Below are 22,137 nucleotides of genomic sequence, written 5' to 3'. Positions count from 1 at the left end.
AGCCATGTCCCAAAGGTGCTCTCCCCCCCCCCACTTCCAGGAGGCAACTGGACTTTCTTATTTCTTCTTTGAAGACTTTTCACTTTTCCAGCAGAGATAGTGGGAGGGGCTATAGCTGGGTTTTGTCTAAGACTGATTGGTCCAAAGACTGAGGGAAATTTCTTAAAGTATCCTCCTTTCCCTCCTGGCTCCAGATTTCTCTCAGTCTTTGGTCCAAGCACTAGCTTTGGCTCCTTCGAGGTATTGTTACTTACTAAATTGCCTTCTCTTTTTCAGTTAATTGGCTAAATCAAAATTCTAAATTTCTGGCTGCTGGCCATAGAGACGGTCTTGCCTGTCTCATAAGGGGGTAGGATAGCCTTGGATCCTGCCTCTGGGCTTTAGGGAGTCCTGCCTGGTCCCTGGGCCTATGGGGGTGGGAGTCTCCTAATCGAGCAACCTGGGAGCTTCTTGCCGTCTTCTGATGTGGGCGGGTCCTAGATAGCCCGTCAGACTCCGAAATCTTCGCACTGTCTAATTATAGCTTCTGAGGCTTCCAACAGTGCTGCAGTTTGGCAAAACAGCTGCAGATTGGTTAAAACAGCGCCGCGGCTTCAAAGAGCACGCCGTGGCTCAGAAACAGCGTGCCACAGTTTAGATAACAGCCACGGCTTCAACAACAGTGTCGCAGCTTGCAATGAAGCTCTGCGGCTCGAAGACAAGCTTGCAGATTGATTGATTGCCTTCCAAGCATTTGGGGAACGAGTGGCTCGCTGCAAGCCAGCTGTCAGCCCAGAGCCATTAAGACCACGGGTGAGGCGTCTTATCCATGAGGCGTGGTAGCCATTTTGTGCGCCCATGTGGAACCGGCCATTTTGTTTGAGTGTATCAAGGGCCTGCATTGCGGTAATAAAATGAGGCCGGCAGGCGTAAAATGAGTTGCAGCAGCAGTTGCAGAGCGGCCTTCTGATTCATGGGGTCCGTGAGTCACACATGTCTACCACAGGCCCTCACCCAGCTCAGGCCTCAATGGGGGCCAAGGAGAGATTGGTGTAGAGGGACAGGGCAGGCCCAGAACAAGGACAGTGGCTTCCAAGCGAACGGCTGACCAACGACCTTCCAGGGCTACAGTTTGGGATGAAATGAGGAGGCAGAAGGCCTTAGAGAAAAGAGTGGCCAGGGCAGAGAAGCAGGCCCAGATCACCAGGCCCAGCTCCCCCAGCAGATCCAGATCCCTGATTAGAGGGAGCCGAGGTGGCACAGTGGTTAAATGCAGTTCTGCAGTTCGGCTGCTTAAATCTCACCGGCTCAGGGTTGACTCAGCCTTCCATCCTTCCGAGGTGGGTAAAATGAGGACCTGGATTGTTGTTGGGGGCAATATGCTGACTCTGTAAACCGCTTAGAGAGGGCTGAAAGCCCTATGAAGCGGTATATAAGTCTAACTGCTATTGCTATTAGGCCCAGCTCTCATCACTCTGCATCCCCTCCCAAGGGCTTCGGCCAATGCTCCCTTCCATTTCATTGGCTAGGCCTCTCAGGCAGGTGATATCTCCTTCCCCTCCTACTTTGCCTGGTTTGCCCAGGGGTGGAAGTGAGGATCCTCTAGAGGATGGATCTCAAGATTATCTTCAGGCTCCACATCTAGCCCCTCAGGGCCCTTCAGTGGCAGGACCTTCTGAGGAGGATTTGGAAGATTTAGAGCTTTTGCCTGAAAAGATCATCTCATCTGCCATTACAAAAGGCATAGCTTCAGGTCTTTCCCAAAGAAAGTGTTCCTCTCACGGGAAGGGCAGACATCACTCTGAATCCAGACCATCCTCTTCACATAGACAGGGTCTTGCTCGACCCCCATCTCCCTCGGTGATGGTTTCCTGGTTTCTTCTCTCCCCCTATGTTCAAACCTCTTCTCCATAAAGCTAAGAAGACCACTAAGATTGGCACGGGGTTTCCCCCAGTGGCACAGCCTAGGGATCCTAATTTGGCCATGTTTACCAATACCAGCACGAATAAGGAGGTTCCAGCCCCTCCACTATTTTTAGAAGTGGTTAAAAACCAGTGGTCCCACCCTTCTACCCTACCCAATCTTGGGAGCAATGATCACCACTTCTACAATATGGAGCAAGCTTTCTCCCAGGCCCTTCAATTGCCCACTGTTGACGCTCCTGTAGCAGCATTGGCCAATGCCTCAACAGTAGTGTCAGGGGATGTGACCGATAAATTAAAGCCAGAGGACAAGCAGGCAGAACTTACCTTGCATAAGAACTTCAATGCTTCTGCCTGGGCTATTAAATCTGCAGCGGCATCTTACTTTAATCGCATGTCGGTCAGCTGCAGGACCGCATCCCAATCCAGGATAAGCGTCTTCATCAGGACCTCACCAAAATTATTTCTGCCACGCAGTTCTCTGCATATGCCACCTTAGATGCTGTCAAATTCTCATTCCGGGCTTTATCCACCTCAGTGACATCCAGACGCCTATTGTGGCTGCGCAGTTGGCAAATGGATAATAAATCCAAATGGAGCCTAGCAGCAGCCCCTTATACAGATAACAATATTTTTGGAGACTTGTTGGACCCGATTCTTATCGAAAAGAAAGATAAGAAGAAGGTCCTTCCCACCAACACCAAGAAGCCGGAGACTCATCCGACTTCTTACCGTACGCCTACCTTCAGGACACCTGAGCCAGATTATCGCCAACAGAGGTACTTCCCATAATGGTCTGATAGGCAGAACCAATGCCCCTTTTACCAGGACAGGGGGAGTTACCAGGGACAAAATGACTCCAACCCGAGTCATTCCATTGGCGGCCGCCTGGCACTCTTCGCGGATCAGTGGGATCAGATAACATCAGATGCGTGGGTCAGGTCCACTGTCAAGGACAGCCCCCATCTGGAATTTCTCTCCTTCCCTCCGATGCTCTTCAGAACCTTTCCCGATCCCAGGATCCAGAACACCACTGCCTGATGGACCTGGCCATACAACGTCTGTGGACATTCGGGAGGTAGAGCTGGTCCTGGTGGTGGAACACGGCTTTGGACACTACTCCAATCTATTCATCATTCTGAAGAGCTTGGGAGGCTAGAGGGCAATTCTGGACCTGAAGTACCTCAACTCTTACCTGGTTTACAGGCGCTTCAACATGTCCTCCCTCAGGTCCATCCTTCTGAGAATCAGGCGGGGGTATTACCTGGCATCCATGGACTTAACAGAGGCCTATCTTCACATACTGATTCTGCCATCCTATCGCAGTTACCTCTGGTTCTCACACAATGGGCAACACTTCCAATATTGGGCTCTTCCCTTCGGCCTAGCCTCACCCTCGTGCACGTTCACAAAGGTATTGGTGGCTCACCTGCGGGCATCTCTGGTGAGACTCCAATGCTACCTAGATGACGTGCTTGTTCAGGCACAGTCCCACACACTAGCGGTCCATGACTTACAGCTCACCATCCAGACATTACAGTCCCTGGGGTTTTCTGTCAACTTCCCCAAGAGTCACCTGTCGCCCTCGACAAAGATCCTTCACCAGGGGGCACAAATAGACTTGGGTACGAGACTGGTTCGTCTCTCCTTAGAACGACTCACTAATCTTCAGACACTGGCACACCAGGTTCATGCAAGACGGTCCATTTCAATCTTGACCTTGGCCCACCTATTGAGCAAAATGGTGTGCATAGGGATAGTGCCCTGGGCCCGTCTTCACTCCCGCCCACTACAATGGGTGCTCATTCCCTTTCAACGGCAATGCATGAGCAACTCCCTGAGGGCTATCGCCTTGTCACCGGGACTTTGCCTTTCTCTGCGGTGGTGGCTGTCTCCTGCCCTACACCGTGGGTCGGAGATTTGGGAGCCAGATTGAGTTACGATCACAACAGACGCAAGCTTTTATGGTTGGGGGGCGTTAATGGACTCCAAGCTGGTGCAGAGTTGTTGAACGATCTCAGACCTGTGCCACAACTTCAATTGGCTGAAGCTGAAGACAGTTCTCCTGGCCCTCCTTCATTTCCGGACTCAATTCTGAACCATCATGTACTTCTCCTGATGGACAATGTCGCCACAAAAGCCCAGATAAACTGTCAGGGGGTATCCACTCCAAGTGTCTCTGGCTGGAGGCTCTGAAACTCAGCTCCTGGGCAAAGAAGCATCTGGCATCAATATCATCAGAACACATATCAAGCACGGCCAACCATCAGGCCAATTGGCTGAGCCACGCAACAGTCGGCCATGGCAAATGGCAGCTGATTCCCAGGCTGTTTTGAAGGATCTGTCTTAGCTTCGGCACACCGCTGGTGGACTTGTTCGCGAGCCTGGCAAATGCTCAAATGCCATGATTCTTCTCCCACTTCCGGCCCAGAATGCAGAAGGGACAGATGCCCTCAGGAGCAGATGGCCTCCGGGCCTTCTCTATGCCTTTTCCACTCTCCCACTAATCCTGGGGACCCTGAGGAAGATAGTGGTAGAGAAGGCTCACGTCATCCTAATAGCACCATACTGGCCAAGATGACCCTGGTTTGCCGACCTTGCCCAATTGTCCATCTCTCCACCATGGAGGATCCCTCAGGAGGAGATTGCCCTGTGCCAGGGGGTCCTGGTCCATCCGGAGCCCCAGTGGCTCCACTTGACTGCCTGGCACTTGAGCGGCACTTCCTGAGGAATGCAAACCTCTCTGCTAGGGTCATTTCCACCATCGAGGCCTCCAGGCGCCCATCGACCACCCGTATTTACAACGTATCATGGTTGCCATTCTCCAGATGGTGTGGGACTTCTGGCATTGTTGCCACCGAGGCCTCGGTGGCTCAAGTTCTCGACTTTTTGCAAAAAAAAAAAGGTTTAGATGAGGGGCTGACACCTAGCACCTTCTGTAGACAAGTGGCAGCCTTGTCCTCCGTTTTGGCGGGAGACAGGCATTCCCCTTTATCTCAGGTTCCCCTAATCAAGAGAATTCTAAAGGGAGCGGCTAACACCTGCCCTCCCCCAGTACATTCCTTCCCCACGTGGGATCTCCCTCTTGTCCTCAGGGCATTGACTGGAGCCCCATTCGAACCGTTGAGAACGGTGCATTTGAGATTCCTTTCACTAGTGGCTGTGACATCCGCTAGGCAGATCTTCAAACTGGGGGCATTGTCATCCAAAGATGACCTTTGTCAATTCCATCAGGATAGGGTGGTCCTCTGTTTGGACCTAACCTTCCTCCAAAGGTCACTTCCCCCTTTCATAGGGGACAAGAGGTCATTCTTCCAAATTTTTGTCCTGCCTCCTCTCATGAGAGGGGGCACCTTTGGCATCGATTAGATGTCCGTCACGCTCTGCGCATTTATCTGCAACGCATGGCGATGATTTGTTGGTCCAAAGTTCTCTTCATATCCTTTCAGCCTATTTCACTAGGGGCCAGAGTCTCCTGTGCCATTATTGATAGATGGTTAGGTCAGGCTATCACTGCTGCTTAGGAGGCCTCGGGTCAACCACCTCTGGCAGGGATTACGATCCACTCCACTTGGAGTGCTGCCACAATGGCAGCCTGGACCACCAGGGGCCTGTTCGTGGATATCTGTCGGGCGGCCACCTGGGCCTCCCCAACTTCCTTTATCCATCACTATCATTTGGATAGTTTTGCATCAGCAAAGGCGTCCTTTGGATGTAGGGTCCTGCAAAGACTAGTGACCATCCTTCCCCAGGACCTTAGTTCCCTCCCTGTGACTTAGCTTGGGTACGTCCCAGCTGTAGCCCCTCCCACCATCTCTGCCGGAAAAGGAATGTTGGTCCTTACCTGAACATCTCTTTTTGGCAGGATAGTGGGAGGGGCTACATCCCACCCTAGTTAGTTATTCTTAGTGGTCAGGGCGGTGAAGGGTAGTCAGGGCAGTGGTGTTTTCCTGTTTATTATCTTTCAGCTTCTTTATGTGACCTCAAGGAATCTGGGAGCCAGGAGGGAAAGGAGGATACTTTAAGAAATTTCCCTCAGTCTTTGGACCAATCAGGCTTAGACAAAACCCAGCTGTAGCCCCTCCCACCATCCTGCCAAAAAGAGATGTTCAGGTAAGGACCAACGTTCCTTCTCATCCAAGAAGCTTCTTCAGCTTTGACAGGATAGTGGGGAATGAAAGGATTTGTATTCCTTGCAGACAGCTGGTCACTTGCATCCTTTTAGAGAGTCATTGAAGCACTTGGCGGTTTATATCTGTGTCTTCAGGGTCACCCGAGTAGCGCTCCTGGTTCCTTTAGTCTGCAATTTTCCCCCTTTCGGAAATCCATTCCTACTCCCACACCTTTCAAAGGTTGTTCATCCCAAATTGTTTAGCTAAAAGTTTGTAGAGCCTCTGTCATCCAGGTAATGGTTGTCCCAAAGGTGCTTTGTTTTCTTTCCCTTTCAGGAGACAACTGGACATTCTTGAGTGGGGAATGGAAGCATAAATCCTTCCATTCCCCCACCTTCCCCCAGAGCTGAAGAAGCTTCTTGGATGAGAAATGAAACATCTTCAAAGAAAAAACAAAGTCCAATTGCCTCCTGAAAGAAAGAAAAGAAGGAAGGAAGGAAGGAAGGAAGGAAGGAAAAAAGAAAAAGAAAGGAAGAAAGAAAGAAAGAAAGAAAGAAAGAAAGAAAGAAAGAAAGAAAGAAAGAAAGAAGAAAGAAAGAGAGAAAGCAAGTGAGCACCTTTGGGACAACCATGACCTGGATGACTGGGAATCTCTACAGAATTCAAACCATGTTTTTCTTCCTTCAGAAGTTTGTTTCACCAGTAGGAGTTCTTGGCCCCCTTCAGCTCTTAGCAAATACAGCTGATTGATATTGTTATTTGGGTTTGGAGCATGGTATATCATTACTAGTTTTCTTGTTTTCTGATCCAAGTTTTCAAATTTCATCTAGGTCCAGTCAATTCCTGCTCTGCATCGTATAATAGGGACTATCTAGGTATTGATTGCTTTCACTATATTTCAACCCTTTAGCTTTGATTTCAAAAGTTTTTGAACTTATTATTTTTAATTATATATAGATATAGTGTGTGTGTGTGTGTATGTACAGAACTGTGCAAAAGTTGTAGGCAGGTGTGAAAAAATGCTGTAAACAAAGAATGCTTTCAGAAATATAAATAATGAGTGTTTATTTTTGTCAATTTTCAAAATGCAAAGTGAGCGAACAAAAGAAAAATTTAAATTAATCAATATTTGGTGTAACCACCCTTCGCCTTCAAAACAGCAGCAATTCTTCTAGGTGCACACGGTTTTTGAAGGAACTTGGCTGGTAGGTTGTTCCAAACATCTTGGAGAACTAACCACAGATCTTCTGTGGTTGTAGGCTTTCTCACATCCTTCTGTCTCTTCATGTAATCCCAGACATACTCGATGATGTTGAGATCAGGGTTCTGTGAGGGCCATGCCATCACTTCCAGTACTTCTTGTTCTTCTTTACGCTGAAGATATTCTTAATGAATTTGGCTGTATGCTTGGGGTCGTTGTCCTGCTGATGAATAAATTTGGGGACAATCATACGCCTCCCTGATGGTATTGCATGATGGATAAGTATCTGCCTGTATTTCCCAGCATTGAGAACACCATTAATCCTGACCAAATCTCCAACTCCATTTGCAGAAATGCAGCCCCAAACGTTCAAGGAACCTCCACCATGCTTCACTGTTGCCTGCAGACACTCATTATTGTACCACTCTCCAGCCCTTCGATGAACTAACTAACTGCCTTCTGCTACAGCCAAATATTTCAAATTTTGACTCATCAGTCCAGAGCACCTGCTGCCATTTTTCTGCACCCCAGTTCCTATATTTTCATGCATACTTTAGTCCCTTGGCTTTGTTCCCACGTCAGAGGTATGGCTTTTTGGATGCAAAAGACCACTTCTGGCCAGACTTCTCCTGACAGTAGATGGGTGTACCTGGGTCCCACTGGTTTCTGCCAATGGGACCCAGGTACATCTGAGCTGATGACTCTGCTGGACATCTTCGATTTCGAAGGGTAATAAGTTTGATGTGTCTTTCATCTGCTGCACTAAGTTTCCTTGGCCAACCACTGCATCTATGATCCTCAATGTTGCCCGTTTCTTTGTGCTTCTTCAAAAGAGCTTGAACAGCATATCTTGAAACCCCAGTCTGCCTTGAAATCTTTGTCTGGGACAGACCTTGTTGATGCAGTATAACTACCTTGTGTCTTGTTGCTGTGCTCAATCTTGCCATGACATGAAACTGTCTTTCACAACTTCATCCAGTTTTAAGCCTCCTACACAGCTGTTTCTGTTTCAGTTCATGACTGGGTTTCAACCTAGTGGGACATTGATGATCATTAGCACCTGTTTAATTGGTTGATCATACACCTGACTATAATCCTGCAAAATCCCTGACTTTGGGCAAGTGTACCTATAAGAATTGATGCTGGTTTGAAGGCAAAGGGTGGTCACACCAAATATTGATTTGATTTAGATTTTTCTTTTGTTCGCTCACTTTGCATTTTGAAAATTGACAAAAATAAACAATCATTATTTATATATCTGAAAGCATTCTTTGTTTACAGCAATTTTTCATCCCTGCCTAAAACTTTTGCACAGTACTGTGTGTATGTATGTATATGTGTGTGTGTGTATATATATACATACATACACACACACACACACACACACACACACACATATATATACATATACATACATACACACACACACATCCATCCTTTAACTTGATTATGTAATAAATTGGTAGTTTTTAAAACTCCCAAATATTTATAACCTTCTGATGCTACTGTCTTTATTGAGTTGCCAAAATCATTATTATCAAGCTGTATCCCATCATTTTCAACAATTTTGTCTGCCATTATGGCTGATCCCAGATTGCATTCCAGTATCTTGGTTGAATTTTCATCTGTTTTTTTAGCAAAGCTCAACCTTCATTTTTCCAAAGTTTTAAACCATCCATATAGAGAAAATGCAAAAAAAATCCTTTTTTTAACCTTACATTTAATGTATATCTCCACAGTTTTCCTTGTTCAAAATTATTTTCAAAGGGTCCATTGATAGTATCAAGTAGCAGTCCGCAACATTTCTGGTTCCCCAGACCAGCAGAATCAAGATGGGGTGGGGGAACAGATGGTTTTGCATGTGCAACCTAACCCCTGCAAATCAAGCTTTGCATGCTTGCCCACAGCTTGCATGGTCTGGTTTCCAACAGGCCACACCCCAGTACCAGCCCATGGCCTGGGGATTGGGGACCTCTGGTATACAGAATAAAGATGATGCTGAGTCACATTGGAAAAATTCCATGTTTAATTTTGATTTCTTTTAATTCTTCCCAATTAGCCATCAGCTTTGTTTGCCAAAGTGGCATTGAAATATTCATAAACTGCCAAATGTTTTTGCTGATTCTGAAAATTTTGAATCATTTCCCAATTGAGCTATGTGGAATAGAACCGAATGGCTTTTTGTAGTCTATCCAAATTCGTTAACCTTTTTTTTAATTATCGTATTTTTCGGAGTATAAGATGCACCTTCCCCCTAAAAGAATGTGAAAATGTTGGTGCGTCTTATACACCGAATACAGCCATTTTTGGCCTCCTGAAGCCCCGGACCCGCATCCCATTTTTGCAGAAAATGGGCCATTTTTCACAAAAATGGAGGCATTTTTGCCTTCCCCCAGCCCCTACAATCACTCTGCAGGCTTCAGCAGGGCTGGGGGAAGGGAAAAATGCCCCATATTGGCAAAACACAGGCCCTTCCCCCAGCCCTGCTGAAGCCTGCAGAGTACTTCTGAGAGCTGGAGAGGACAAAAAACATTTTTTCTTACTTCTTCGAAATCTTGGTGTGTCTTGTACTCTGAAAAATATGGTATTAAAAAAAATCATCTTAACCAATCAAGAACTTGTCCTCCATTCCCCTCCAATCTTTGTAGCACCCTTTTTTGTTCTACTGTTGTTATTTGCCAATATTGTCCTTAAGCATTGAATTGCAAGCTTTGTACATTTCTTTAATATTACTGAAATGTAAAATAGACAGTGATAATAGTCAGACATCCTTAATGAATGCAGTGCAAATGATGCTTATTTCATTCACTGTATTATACTCCAGTATTTATTATGATAACTTCAGTCTCTCTTTAACTGAAGCACATCCCAGTTACCAATCACCTTTACACTAAAAAAAAAAAAAAGAATTTCATTCAACAGTATCATTTGGTAACCCTGTCAACATTTTTTTTGTTTTATGCAAATCTGGGCTAAGAGGGCTTTAATTGACAAGAATCTTGTCAAGAGGGTTTTAAAGCCGAATGGCAGCTGCTGCGTGGGACCCCGCAGATGTGGCCATATGCAGAAGTGCTTTCTCTTGTTAAGGTCATGAAAAGACTTGGACTACAGAAACCAAAGGAGAGTTTGGGACAGAAGCATTTCTTCCCACCCCAGCTCCAGGCTCTCTCCCCCACAACATTTACAATTCTTTTCGTGTAACTGTTCAGATCTGAAGTCTTGGCTGTATTACGATTAAAGTGACTGACATGTTGCTTTCAAACATGACCCAGAATGCTTCCTTAAGTTGTGTGTGGTAAATTGAGCTGTACTCTTAGAAGCTTGATTCAGAAATGTAATCTATGCCTTGTGATGCAAATGGTTTCATGGTTCATTATGTTTGTATTAAGAGGGTTCTCATATATTGGCTGGAGAAACATTTCCACAGCTAAGCTTTGTGGAATCATAAGTTCATTCACCCTGTTGGCAACTACAGTATTTGCTTTCTTGTTCGAAAACACTAAATCCTTGGTGGGGATCTATGTGGCAATGGACAAGCCATGATAATCTGTATCCATCCAAATAGGAAGTTAGTAAACAGAAACCTGGCAAACGAAGACTGTTAAGTCCATAGCTCGAGATGCCATGAATCCTGAACATGCTGGATTGCTTGTGGAGACAGAGAAGTTCTCAAATTTAAATCATGGAGAAGCATAAAACAAAATACATCTTTTGAAGAGTTTTTAATGTTCAAAATGTGCAGTAATGATATTGTGAAATTGCCAAGCAAGCATACTTAATATGATTTAGCTTCAGATCAATGGAATAAGGAACTGAGAGACATATAGGGTACAAAGACATTTCAAAGAAAAATCCCCACTTTCCTTTACATGTTAAACCAGCAGGTGCTTAAATTTTGACTGTAAGCCCACAAAAGAAAGGAAAGTCCAAATTAAGCCTCATTATTGGAGCCTTTTCTCACTTCTGTGGGCACCTGCTAATAGGAGTGGAACACAAATACGAAGAGGAGAATAGGCTGCAAGTGTGAGCCCCAATATGGTGTTTCTGTGAATTTCAGTCAGATCCTGAAGAAACCCCGGACAGAAGTTTTCCTAAGCAAACAGTCAAGTGACTTGGCAGAGTTGGTGGAAAAGATCCTTTTGATAGAAGATGCTAGATGGATTTGTAGGAAGCTGATTTGATCTGATAGAACTGAAGAAGCTTTGAAGTTGTTGAGACGCAAAACATTTTCAAAGGCAAAAACCCAAGATAGTCCAGTTGCCTTTTGGAAAAAAAAACACCTTTGGGACAACCATTTTAAATCATGGCTGGCTGGCAAATGTTGGGATAATGAAAGAAAGTGGGAATTACCACCACATTGTGAACTTGAAAACATTTAATTTTAAGTAAGCAGATTATTTGGGGGATATTCCTCCATTTACAGTGAAATATTAATCATGTCTATCCAGAAAGAAGTGCAACTAAGTTGAGAGGGTCTTGCCTCCATACAAATATGCATAGGATTATAGCCTTTAAATGATGATCTAGACTTATTTTGTCAGATTGCTTTTACAATCATGCATGTTGTTTTGAATCATATAAAATTCAAAGAGCTTTTGTTAAATTGATAATTTATTGATGTAACACAGTAAGCCCTTAATTTACTTTACCATTGCATGAAAATATAGCCATTATCACATTATAGTTAAATTTGCCTCTACATTTCTTTTAGCAGTTTTATTGTCTGTACTAAGGCAGAAAATCAGTTTATTTCCATTCTGAAGTTGAAAAGTAATTTTGATTTTGAACATGTTTTAGTACTTTGATTTTTTTAATATATAAAAAACCCCTTGGAACTACAGTCATACATCTTGTCTGTTTAAGAAGCACTCAATCATCATTGTGCTTTTATACAAATAGTGCTTTTTTGTTTTATAATCCTTGTGTATAATGATGTACTGTATGTAGGGTGGTGTAATCTCTCAAGTCAATTTTTAACTTCCACGGATGTAAAGGTAAAGTAAATGTAGTCCTTTTGCAGAGGAAAAAGTTTTCTCTGACTGCGATAGCATATGCAGCGAATAAATTCATCTGACCCTGAATTTCTGTCAAAATTTTAAAGTCAGAGAAATAAGAAATTTAAGCACACATTGAATTTTTTTATAGGAAGCAAGTGAGTGAATTTCCTAATCAGTCACTCCATACTTTTTTCATCACTAGCAAATCTAATATCAGTAATTAAACCTAATGTTTTGGGCTTGCTGCAGTCAGGCTATTTTAATTCTTTACAGTTCGCCTATTTATAACTTTCTCTTTCCTCATTTCAGTAGTTTACCTTCCCAAAGAGATATTCTGCCTAATGTGCCTATTTCAATATTTTTGCTTTATTTTTTTTCACATGTTCATTTGTCAAAGTGACTCTATGCTATTTCTAAGACCATTGTTCACCTCATAATAAGGGAAGGCAGTTTGTGGGAATGTCTGGTTCTTTACCTGATATTTTAGGGTTCAAAGTTCGCAAAGGGGAAGGGTATGATTGTTTCAAATGTAAGGAGTTAAGGAACTATATTATAGGTTTCTTAAATGTCTGAATTCAGATTGAAAGTACCATATTTTTCGGAGTATAAAACGCACATTTTTCCCTCAAAAAAGAGGGTGAAAATTTGGGTGCGTCTTATACACTGAATACAGCATTTTGGGTCTCCCAAAATCCAGCCCCCTTGCAAAAATGGCCATGCATAGCCTTTAGGAGGCTTATAGAGTGCTCTTGGGGGATGAGGGAGCAAAAAACAGGCTACGTTTTGCTCGTTTTTGCCTCCCTCCACCCCCAGAAGCACACTATAAGTCCCCTAAAGGCTATGCATGACCAAAAATGGGCCTGTTTTTGTGAAAAATGAGCTGTGGAGGCAAAGGAGATAAATTCAGAGAGATCATTCTGGATCTCTTTCACTTTCAAAATCCTCTTGAATAAATGTGCTTGCATATCCCGTTTAGATGAAGAAAAAAAATTTAAAAGCACCTGAATATGTTTACAAAAAGGCATTTCTTGATTCAGAACAATGACAGCTAGTGTGATACTATGGTTAGAGAGAGGGGTAAAAATCAGGGAGACCAAATTGTAAAACTGGGTGATTTAGTGACAGTTAAGTATCTCTCCATCGAACCTTTTCACAGTTGTTCAAAAGATTGGGCAGTGTGATGACCGAATGATGGCAAGAAATCATCCCCATGCTTTTTTTTTCCTGGAAAAAAAGGAAAATAATAGAAAAATAAGTAATGATGCTTTCGCTTTAGTATCTAATCAGTTATTCGATATCTGGTATCATCCAGATGTACTGAGACTATTCCTCCCAGAGTTTTTCAGCTGACACAGACATCATTTTAGAAGTGATAATCCCAGCTCTTGAGATTGTGGAAGACTGCCCTAATCTGAGGCTTTGGAAATTTTCTTCTCACTTTGGTTCATTCATTTGAGGAGAAAGACGCTTGATGTTGCATAGCTGCAGAGATTTAGAATGCCAGCCTATGCAAGATTTAAGTAACAATGGTATAACAGGGCTTTGTTTAGGAAATCTCACATTCATTGTACATGGCAGGGGAAAGTATAACAGGTTTGCTAATATAATCCTGTTTTGGTTTTGATAGTCTTAAGCATTTTGTTTTTCTAAATCTATGGTAACTAAGAATATTTTTCCTATTCACAGAGCAAGCTTTACATGGAAGGATTTAGAAGCCTAAAAGAAGGAGAACCAGTGGAATTTACTTTTAAGAAATCCTCGAAAGGCCTTGAATCAATACGGGTAACAGGTCCAGGTGGGAGTCCCTGTTTAGGAAGTGAGAGACGACCCAAAGGAAAAACAGTACAGAAAAGAAAGCCAAAGGGAGATAGGTAATGGAGTTACTAACTTTTTCTATATATGCATCTTTTCTGAACGTGTTTATTTGTGTTTCTTAATTATTTGTGAATAAACGTGTGTATCAGACCCAGTCGATAGTATTGTCAATCTGGATACGTGAATTTCTTGATTTGGAATTTACATACTTCTGAGTTTTTAATTCATCCCAGTGATAGCAGTAGACTTATAGCAATAGCAGTAGACTTATATACCGCTTCATAGGCCTTTCAGGCCTCTCTAAGCGGTTTACAGAGAGTCAGCATATTGCCCCCAACAATCTGGGTCCTCATTTTACCCACCTCGGAAGGATGGAAGGCTGAGTCAACCCTGAGCCGGTGAGATTTGAACCGCTGACCTGCTGATCTAGCAGTAGCCTGCAGTGCTGCATTTAACCACTGCGCCACCTTGGCTCTTATTGCACTTGCTTATTGTACTTGCTTTAGATGAGCAAAATGAGTTTTTCAGAATCATACTCTCCATGATTATGATTTTCCAGGTGTCAGAATTAAGTCCTTACAATACAAATGGTATTTGAGTACTATATATGGTTATAAAATTTGGATGCTGCCCTTCGAAGTCAGTTTTCCCATGGTGACTGTGTGCATGTATAATATGTCTCATAGCTTCTTTAAATGTTTGCAGAAAAAGGTTGTACACTCAGAAAAAGAAGAGATCATAATAGAGAGGGAGGGAGGGAGGAAGAAGAGAGGGAGGATATCTTTATATATAGCGTGTGCATCTGAACATTTAATTGAAATTTGGTAAAGATTTATACTCTGTATTTATGGTTCTCTAGTAATATAATTGGGACTTACATGATGCCACATTACTATAGATAGTGGAAGACCACAACCTACATTTTATGACAAATATGTAGTCACTGAATTTTCTGCTTTTTGTTTCAATTTAAAATTGTCTTTTAATGTTACACAACAGGGTAGTAACAAATCTTGTGAATGAAAGTTAGGAACTGCCCTGAGCTTGCATGAATGAACAAGGCTTATAGAGAAGGCTAAAAATTAGAAGATGTTTAAGACAGACTGAACTGCAAATGTAGAAAAACAATGGCATTATAAATTAAACATTCTTTTAAAATAAAAAGACCCATTAGTGATACTAGACTTATTTGCTTGAGATCTCATGCAGATATTTGCTAAACCCTTTTATGATTTTTATATGCCGCTTTCTTTTACAACACAATAACAATATGGTCTCTTGCAATAAGTAACTGTTCCTGTATTCTAAGACCAAAAAAACCATTTTGATTTAAGGAAAGAATAATTTCCAAGCTTTCTGCCATTTAAAAAACACAATTGCAGTTAAATTTTTAAACACTTTTAAATTTTTTATTTTTCACATTTATAAACTGCCCATCTCTCTCAAAGAGGGACACTTAAATACTTAGTTCCATTCAAATCATTACAGTTTTGCACATTTGTTCTTGAGCTGCAGAGCATAATCTTGTGTTTAACCAAAAATTATACAGCTACATATTCAGAATTCAGGGGCCTCCTGAGTCAATGTGTGATCAGACATTTCTTGTCTCCACTGAATAAAACAAAATCTGTTTTGAATTATTATGCTTTACCCTGAACTTGGGCCAATCCGGCAAACACTTCTAATGCATATTCAAAAATGCAAAAGTTTCTTTCATTTTTCTCAAAGCCAATTGATGCGGTGGTTGATTGGTTGGAATAGGTTAGAAGAGATTCACTTTTAGGTCCACCATCAGCCACGGAATCTCATTGGGTTATTTTCAGCCAGTGAATCTCATCAGCCTATTCTATTTTGAAAAGATCCCTAGGTGGGATATAAATTTAACAAGCAAAATAAATACATTTGTGGCTGACCGTATTTGCTTCCCATTTGTCTATGCATTTATCCACTTCTCTTTTTATGGTGGTCCAGAACTGTTTGCTGTGCTCCCTGGCAAAACTGAAAATGTGTATCACAAAACAGAATTAATGGCCCTTGAAATAGCATCTGAGCTTTAGATGAGATGGAATTGTGAATACTGTATTAGATTTCTTCCCGGATGGATTCTGTGAAATTTTAGGAAAGCATTATAACTAGTAGAGATGCTTAATGTATATGAATTCATCAATGGCACCCATATGCTACTAAAATGTTCATTGCCATGACATTTAACTCAGCAAAATGGTGCATCATATAGCAAAAGTTGTTAAATCAAGGTATATTGTGGGTTAATTTATAGAATGTGTACAAAATCTTGGGACTTGACTCCCACGGGAATGAAATTTTGGGGTGTTGTGCTTGCTTTGGTGCTACTGTCTGCTGCTCCGCTACTGGGTTCCTGCTTTCACCATTTTAACATACCATGATAGTTTCTCACAATCCTTACTTCCTCCCTTTACCCAGCAGCAGCCACTTACTTCCTGCTGGAAAGGGAAGGATGCTCCCTGCCAGATTCCCATAAGGAAAGGCAGTGGAGAAGCTGGTAGGAAATCAGACGTTGCTCCTGCTTCCCTTTCTTTTTTCCCTGCCATTGGTTATTCTATTCTATTCTATTTAGGTAAAGAAATATCTCTGAAACAATAACCCAACAGGGCAGGGTTGTCCAGTTCCATGTTATTGCTATACTCACAGCAGGGTTGTCTAGTTCCAAGTTGTTCTTACAATCACCAGGAATTTAATTTGACATGAGGAAAAACTTTCCTGGATAAAGTGATTGGGAACACTCCATCCATTGAAATTGTGACTGTATACATTCTTGCCAGTGTGAGGCACAAAAACCCAGGCAAACTGAGGGGCATGTAGAGCTTAACCTGTAAAGCTATTATAATACAAGAGACAAAAAAAATATTTTCACAATATAGGCTTGAATTTAAAATAGCTGTCTTAAATTGCAACTTAAATCAAGGATCTTAAACTCATTTAAACCAAGGAAGTGTATAAATTATAAAATTGCATTTTATGTGTAAGAGTGGAGTGGGGAGGGAGTTTTTAAACTTTGTGAAGGAATATAGAGTGGAAAATCATGAATAAAACTGGATGGCATTTTCAGACACATGGTGTCCAAAGTTTTATTTATATATCCATGGTTGCTGGGATTATGTTTTGATGATCTGTTTCTCCCCCCCACCCCTTTGTAAATTATTTTGTCCCCTTCTATATTTGGTTTGCCTGTGATGTTTTGCAAAAGGAGTTCTCAAATTGGGATTTTAGGAAAGTTAAAATAATCAGCAGTACTACAGAGGTGAGATTTTTTTACAAGCTTCTAATTTTGTTAATTTTGCCTGCTCATTGTAGAGAGAAAGATGTTAGAAAAAGTGGGTTGGGAGGAAGAAGAGTTTTGTTTCCATTCAGTGTTATTCCTACCTTACATCTGGAGTCTCTTTTCATACTGTTTCTGTTGGTCATCGTTGAGGTGGATCAAAGTATTTTGCAAAGGACCAATGCATAATTCCTGGTTTATTGGTGGGAGTTATGCATTTTCTCTTACATGATGCCTAAAAAGAAAAGGCCATTTTGCCAATGCTAAATATGGGAAATTAGTAAATTGAACCTATGGGTTTATTCTCATTTAGCACCTCCTGTTATATGGCAGCTACACACACAATATTGTATTGTTGGTTTTTTTTGGTTTTAACTTATTTGCAAACTTGCAATCCTAGTTTATTTTCTCCTCATATGCCAGAATAAAAATCTCTAGTTTATAACTTTGACTTTTTGTAGATTGAGTTTCTGGTATGCATATGGTGTTGAATAAGCCATCTGTTAAGCGGGCTGAGGAGCAATTATTATGTATTATTATAGAGATACTAATTATACATATTAGTGCACGTACTTGTTGACTGTAAATCAGTATTCTTGGTAAACAAGACATTTAATTTTAATTTTAATAGATCTGCAAAGGTGATTTTAACACTTAAAATAGCCACTCAAATGATGGATGATTTGTGGTGTTTAGGTAATAGTTATAGATTGCATTAATACAAAAACATGGACCTTGGTATGTCTAGTTATTAAACTTTACATTTACATTACGCTTAATTCTGCAAATGTATAAAATAAAATTGACAGTGATACGATTATCATCACTAACAATCCCTCTTTGAGGGAGATAGGCAGTTTAAAAATTAGATGAGAAAGAAATAAATAAATAAAAATATGATAGATAGATATAATGATAATGATTGTTAATGATAATGATTAATATTAATGAGAGGGGGGGGAGATGCAAAAAGGAAAACAAGGAAAGAAATGAAATCAACGCAACATTGATTTACAATTTCAGAAAGATTGTCCCTGACAGTATGAAATAAGCACCTTCAAGAACAGATAAAATTCAGCAGATTTCTTAAACAATAACAAAAAAGACATAAGCCAGTCTTCTGAGAATAAAATACTGATTAATCCTTTAAAAATAATTTAATCAGTGATTTAAACAATGCCTTATATTTGGTCTCCATTAATTTGTATTTTTAAATTTGTTTTGGTTCTCAGTGAATGTATCCTTTTTCAAATATTATACTTATGAAAAAAATATTTAAATTGAGTTATTTTTAAAAGAGAATCACTTATGCAACTTAGAATCGACTAGATCAGGCTTTAGCTTTGGTTATTTTAAAGCCAGTTAATTTCCTTCAAGTTCAGAGAGTTTGGGGAAAAAACTAACAAATCCACATATGCTTTCATTTCCTTGCTGTCAATTAATGGCCAAGCTGCTTTGCTTTCTAGTGTGATGAATTGCTGCTTAATTGATATGAGAGGGTTAAATTGCTTTGTGCATTGAACGCTTGATTTCATTCCAAAGGAACTTATCTTTTCCCTTTGGTATTAAGAGTTTAAAGAAAGGCATTTTATTAGCATGTGCATCAGATAGGCCACCATTCATCTCTCCTTAGCAGTTGCAAAATGCATGTTAATATTGATAATTCTGTATTGGGAATTTTTATTTTTCTGCTCGCATGTACAGTAAAACAGGTATCGCTCTATAATCCGAGGGAGCAAGAAGGGAATTTTTCATTGGATACAAGGAGTGTTTAAAAGACTGCAAGTCGTACCTTCAGCTTTATTTCTTCCTTTGGAGGAAAGAATAGTACAATAAAACAAATAATCATAATTTTGGGAAGCAGATCCCCAATTCCTGCATAATCAATCATTCCTCATGTCTGCAACTTAAGGATCATTAAGGCTGCCTGGATATTGCCAGGCCCCACCCGCAATTTCAGCAATAGAGCTCAGTGGGTGGCCTAGATGGCGGTTCCCTATTTATCAAGCTGCTGACTTACTTCAAAATGTTACCCTCACACCACACTCCCTTCAGCTCCATAGGAGACAAACTTAAGAGCAAATGCATTATTTCCCCACTTTAAAGTAACTAAGTTAATTTTTTAGATGGTCCGTGGGTCAATAAATGGGCTTTTTTAAAATAAAAAAAATCTGGAAATCTTTATCACTTTTTCCGAGTCATTTTGGGATTGTGTTTACTGTGCTAACCTTGTGTTTTGAAAACATGCTTCTTTTTATGCCCATAACCCTTAAGAAAGAGGGCGAATATTATTAAAAGATTTTCCTATTCTTGGCAAATTAGATTGGCTTTCTACATGAATCTTGTTGGATCGTTGCACATTTTTTAAAAAGGAACTAATGTTTGGAAATTTACAGCATGGAAGTCATCTGATTTACAGCTGAATTCTTTAATTAACATTAATGGGTGAAAGAAATGTTATATATTGTACTCTGGAAATAGTTTTAAAGACACATTTATGTACATACATGTGACTACTGCATCCTAATGCACTCAGAGAAACTAATAAGAATTGAAACTAATCTTTCGTTTTAAAAATTAAAAAGTAGCTTACAAAGTAACTTAAATCATATAGACTAATGTTTCAATTTTCTCCAACTTCTGTTCCTCTCCAAAGGGGTTATTTGCTGATAATTCTAATGAACAAATTATAATACTATGCAAGTCACATTAAGCACGTTTAAAACTGTGAATGGTTCAGCACATTTCTGTAAATATAATGGGTTTGTTCTATCTTAAGACTTGTTTGGTCAGATTTTTGAATTTGCTGTTTAGTAGCTTCTATTGTAGAAGAGAAATCTTTCAGGCATGAATTGGTAGTCCAGATATTCTGCAGCCTCTCTCTTCTAACCCCTGACCTCTGTTCCTACAAGGTCAACATTTTAGGGCAGGAGATTAAGATAGTTTCAAGACTGGAATATAGCTGCAGAGGGGGCGGGGGAAAACAGCACATTTTGGTTGGAAATAGTCTCCAAAAATTTTTTTAATAAATAATTTCAGGCTAATAAACTAATTGCGATTAATTTTTCAAAGATTTCTATACAAAATGAGATCAGGATGGAAGTAATTTTGCTTCATTTTAGATAGTTTATTAGCAGCATCATAAAGAGAATTTTCTGTGTGTGTGTGTTTGTGTGAAGCGAAGCGATGATGGGCAATATAGTTAGGAATCTGGTCTTGCAACTTCTTGTTGCCTAATTATTTTCCCTGTCATTAGCTGTAGCACTAACACTAGTCTCTACATTTCCAGGGGTGCTCAAGATCATGGGCTGTAATTGCTTAAATGTCTAATAATTAAGCTCAAGGTTTCTTAAGTTGCTGCCATACAGATCCTTTCTGGGTAATCCTGGTATTTATAAGAAACATTTTTCATGAACAAGTTGGGGAAAAATAATGCCTGCTTTTCTGTAGAAATTAAAAAGTTAAAAATAATTGTTCACCCATTAGCATACTGTAATTGTGTTTAAGATGTTTTCAGCCACTGTGCAAGTATGAATGCACATCAGCACACATGCCCATGTCAGAAGAGGTTGTAAAAATCAAATGCAAAAAATCAAGCTCCTTTTTACATATCTTCAGCATGAATAAAACATACTTCAGTTTTGCATAACTAAATAGGCAAATTATATGCAAAAATATGTCCTTTTTTTCTATCTCTCTGAATTTGCATGACATCATTATAGTGTACAGTGGCTTGCCTGCTGAAATTTTTGTAAATGATTTTAAGTTACATAAATTAAAGCTGATCCCTTGTGCACATTAAATATCTCTGTCATAATCTTGCTAAATAGCCTTTGGGAAGCTGCTGTTTCCCTACAGACTTCCTGTTTCCGTCTGATTTGCAATATAGTGTGATGAAGACAGTTGGAAGCCTTTCAAGAGAATTACAAGGATTAATGTAATAAGATACGTAAAGTGGTCTGAATTCTTGGAATGTTCCTTATATTTCCTCTTTTGCTGTAAGTAGAAATATTTGTGTAAGTCCCACCATGTGGTGAAAAGCCAATTAAATAGAGCTGAATTACATGGTAGAAAGGGATAAATCAGGTCTCATGGAATAAATACATTTTATAAATAACTCTAAACAACAACCTTTTTAAAATTGCTAATTAGATCAAGCTTCAGTTTTTTTACACACCTTTCCTGAACTAATAGATGTTACAGTAATTGGTTGCTGTAACAACAAGTGTCTTTGATAGTGGTCATAAGCATTCATAGTCTGATAAAAACATAAGCTGCAGAGCTTTTATTATTAAAAGGAATGAAAAAGAAGCACCAGAGGATTCTGAAGAAATACAGATTATATCATAGAACCTAATGCAATATGTAATTCCTAGAGTCTAGAAAAAAAGTTTGCAGTGCTCTCTCATGTAATAAATCACTGGTGATTTCCAGTATAGTTAAGTTATATTTTTAAAGTAGACACATCCCTTCTTGTTTCTTCTTCTTCAAAAAAGTATCTTAAAAGTTGCTATTCATAAATAGGTCATGGGTTTAGTTTAAAGGAAGTGCAGAATTTAATATGTTTGTTTTACATTTGGATTTAACTTTAAATCAAAGTATTTTTAAAAAAAAGAAATATTGGAATAATTGAAGTACTGATTTTCCTACCAAACTTTCTACTGCATGGTCCTCGTTAGTTTATTCTAAACTTTTTTTCAAGATATCTTTAAAGAAACTGGTTCAGTCAAGTTATCAAAATGAGGTTATACATTCTTCAAATATTTGGGTATTTTTTCAACAATCTGGAGTGGTGACTTGGTTTTGTTATGA

At 40.3% G+C, this 22,137-nt stretch overlaps 1 protein-coding gene across 1 annotated transcript in view; it reads left to right on the top strand.

The window, feature by feature from the left end:
- The window catches only part of LIN28B (lin-28 RNA binding posttranscriptional regulator B), a 73,761-nt gene that overhangs the window by 36,625 nt on the left and 14,999 nt on the right, over positions 1-22,137 (top strand). The window contains exon 3 of the mRNA XM_014072355.2: positions 13,899-14,083. Within this exon, the coding sequence (XP_013927830.2) occupies positions 13,899-14,083 (185 nt within the window). The remainder of the gene's footprint in view (positions 1-13,898; positions 14,084-22,137) is intronic.

The sequence above is a fragment of the Thamnophis sirtalis genome, unplaced genomic scaffold, assembly GCF_051295495.1.
Source record: "Thamnophis sirtalis isolate CommonGarterSnake01/CBP01778 unplaced genomic scaffold, rThaSir2_p1.2 scaffold_6, whole genome shotgun sequence".
NCBI lineage: Eukaryota > Metazoa > Chordata > Lepidosauria > Squamata > Natricidae > Thamnophis > Thamnophis sirtalis.
This window is presented reverse-complemented; position numbering and strand designations above follow the sequence as displayed.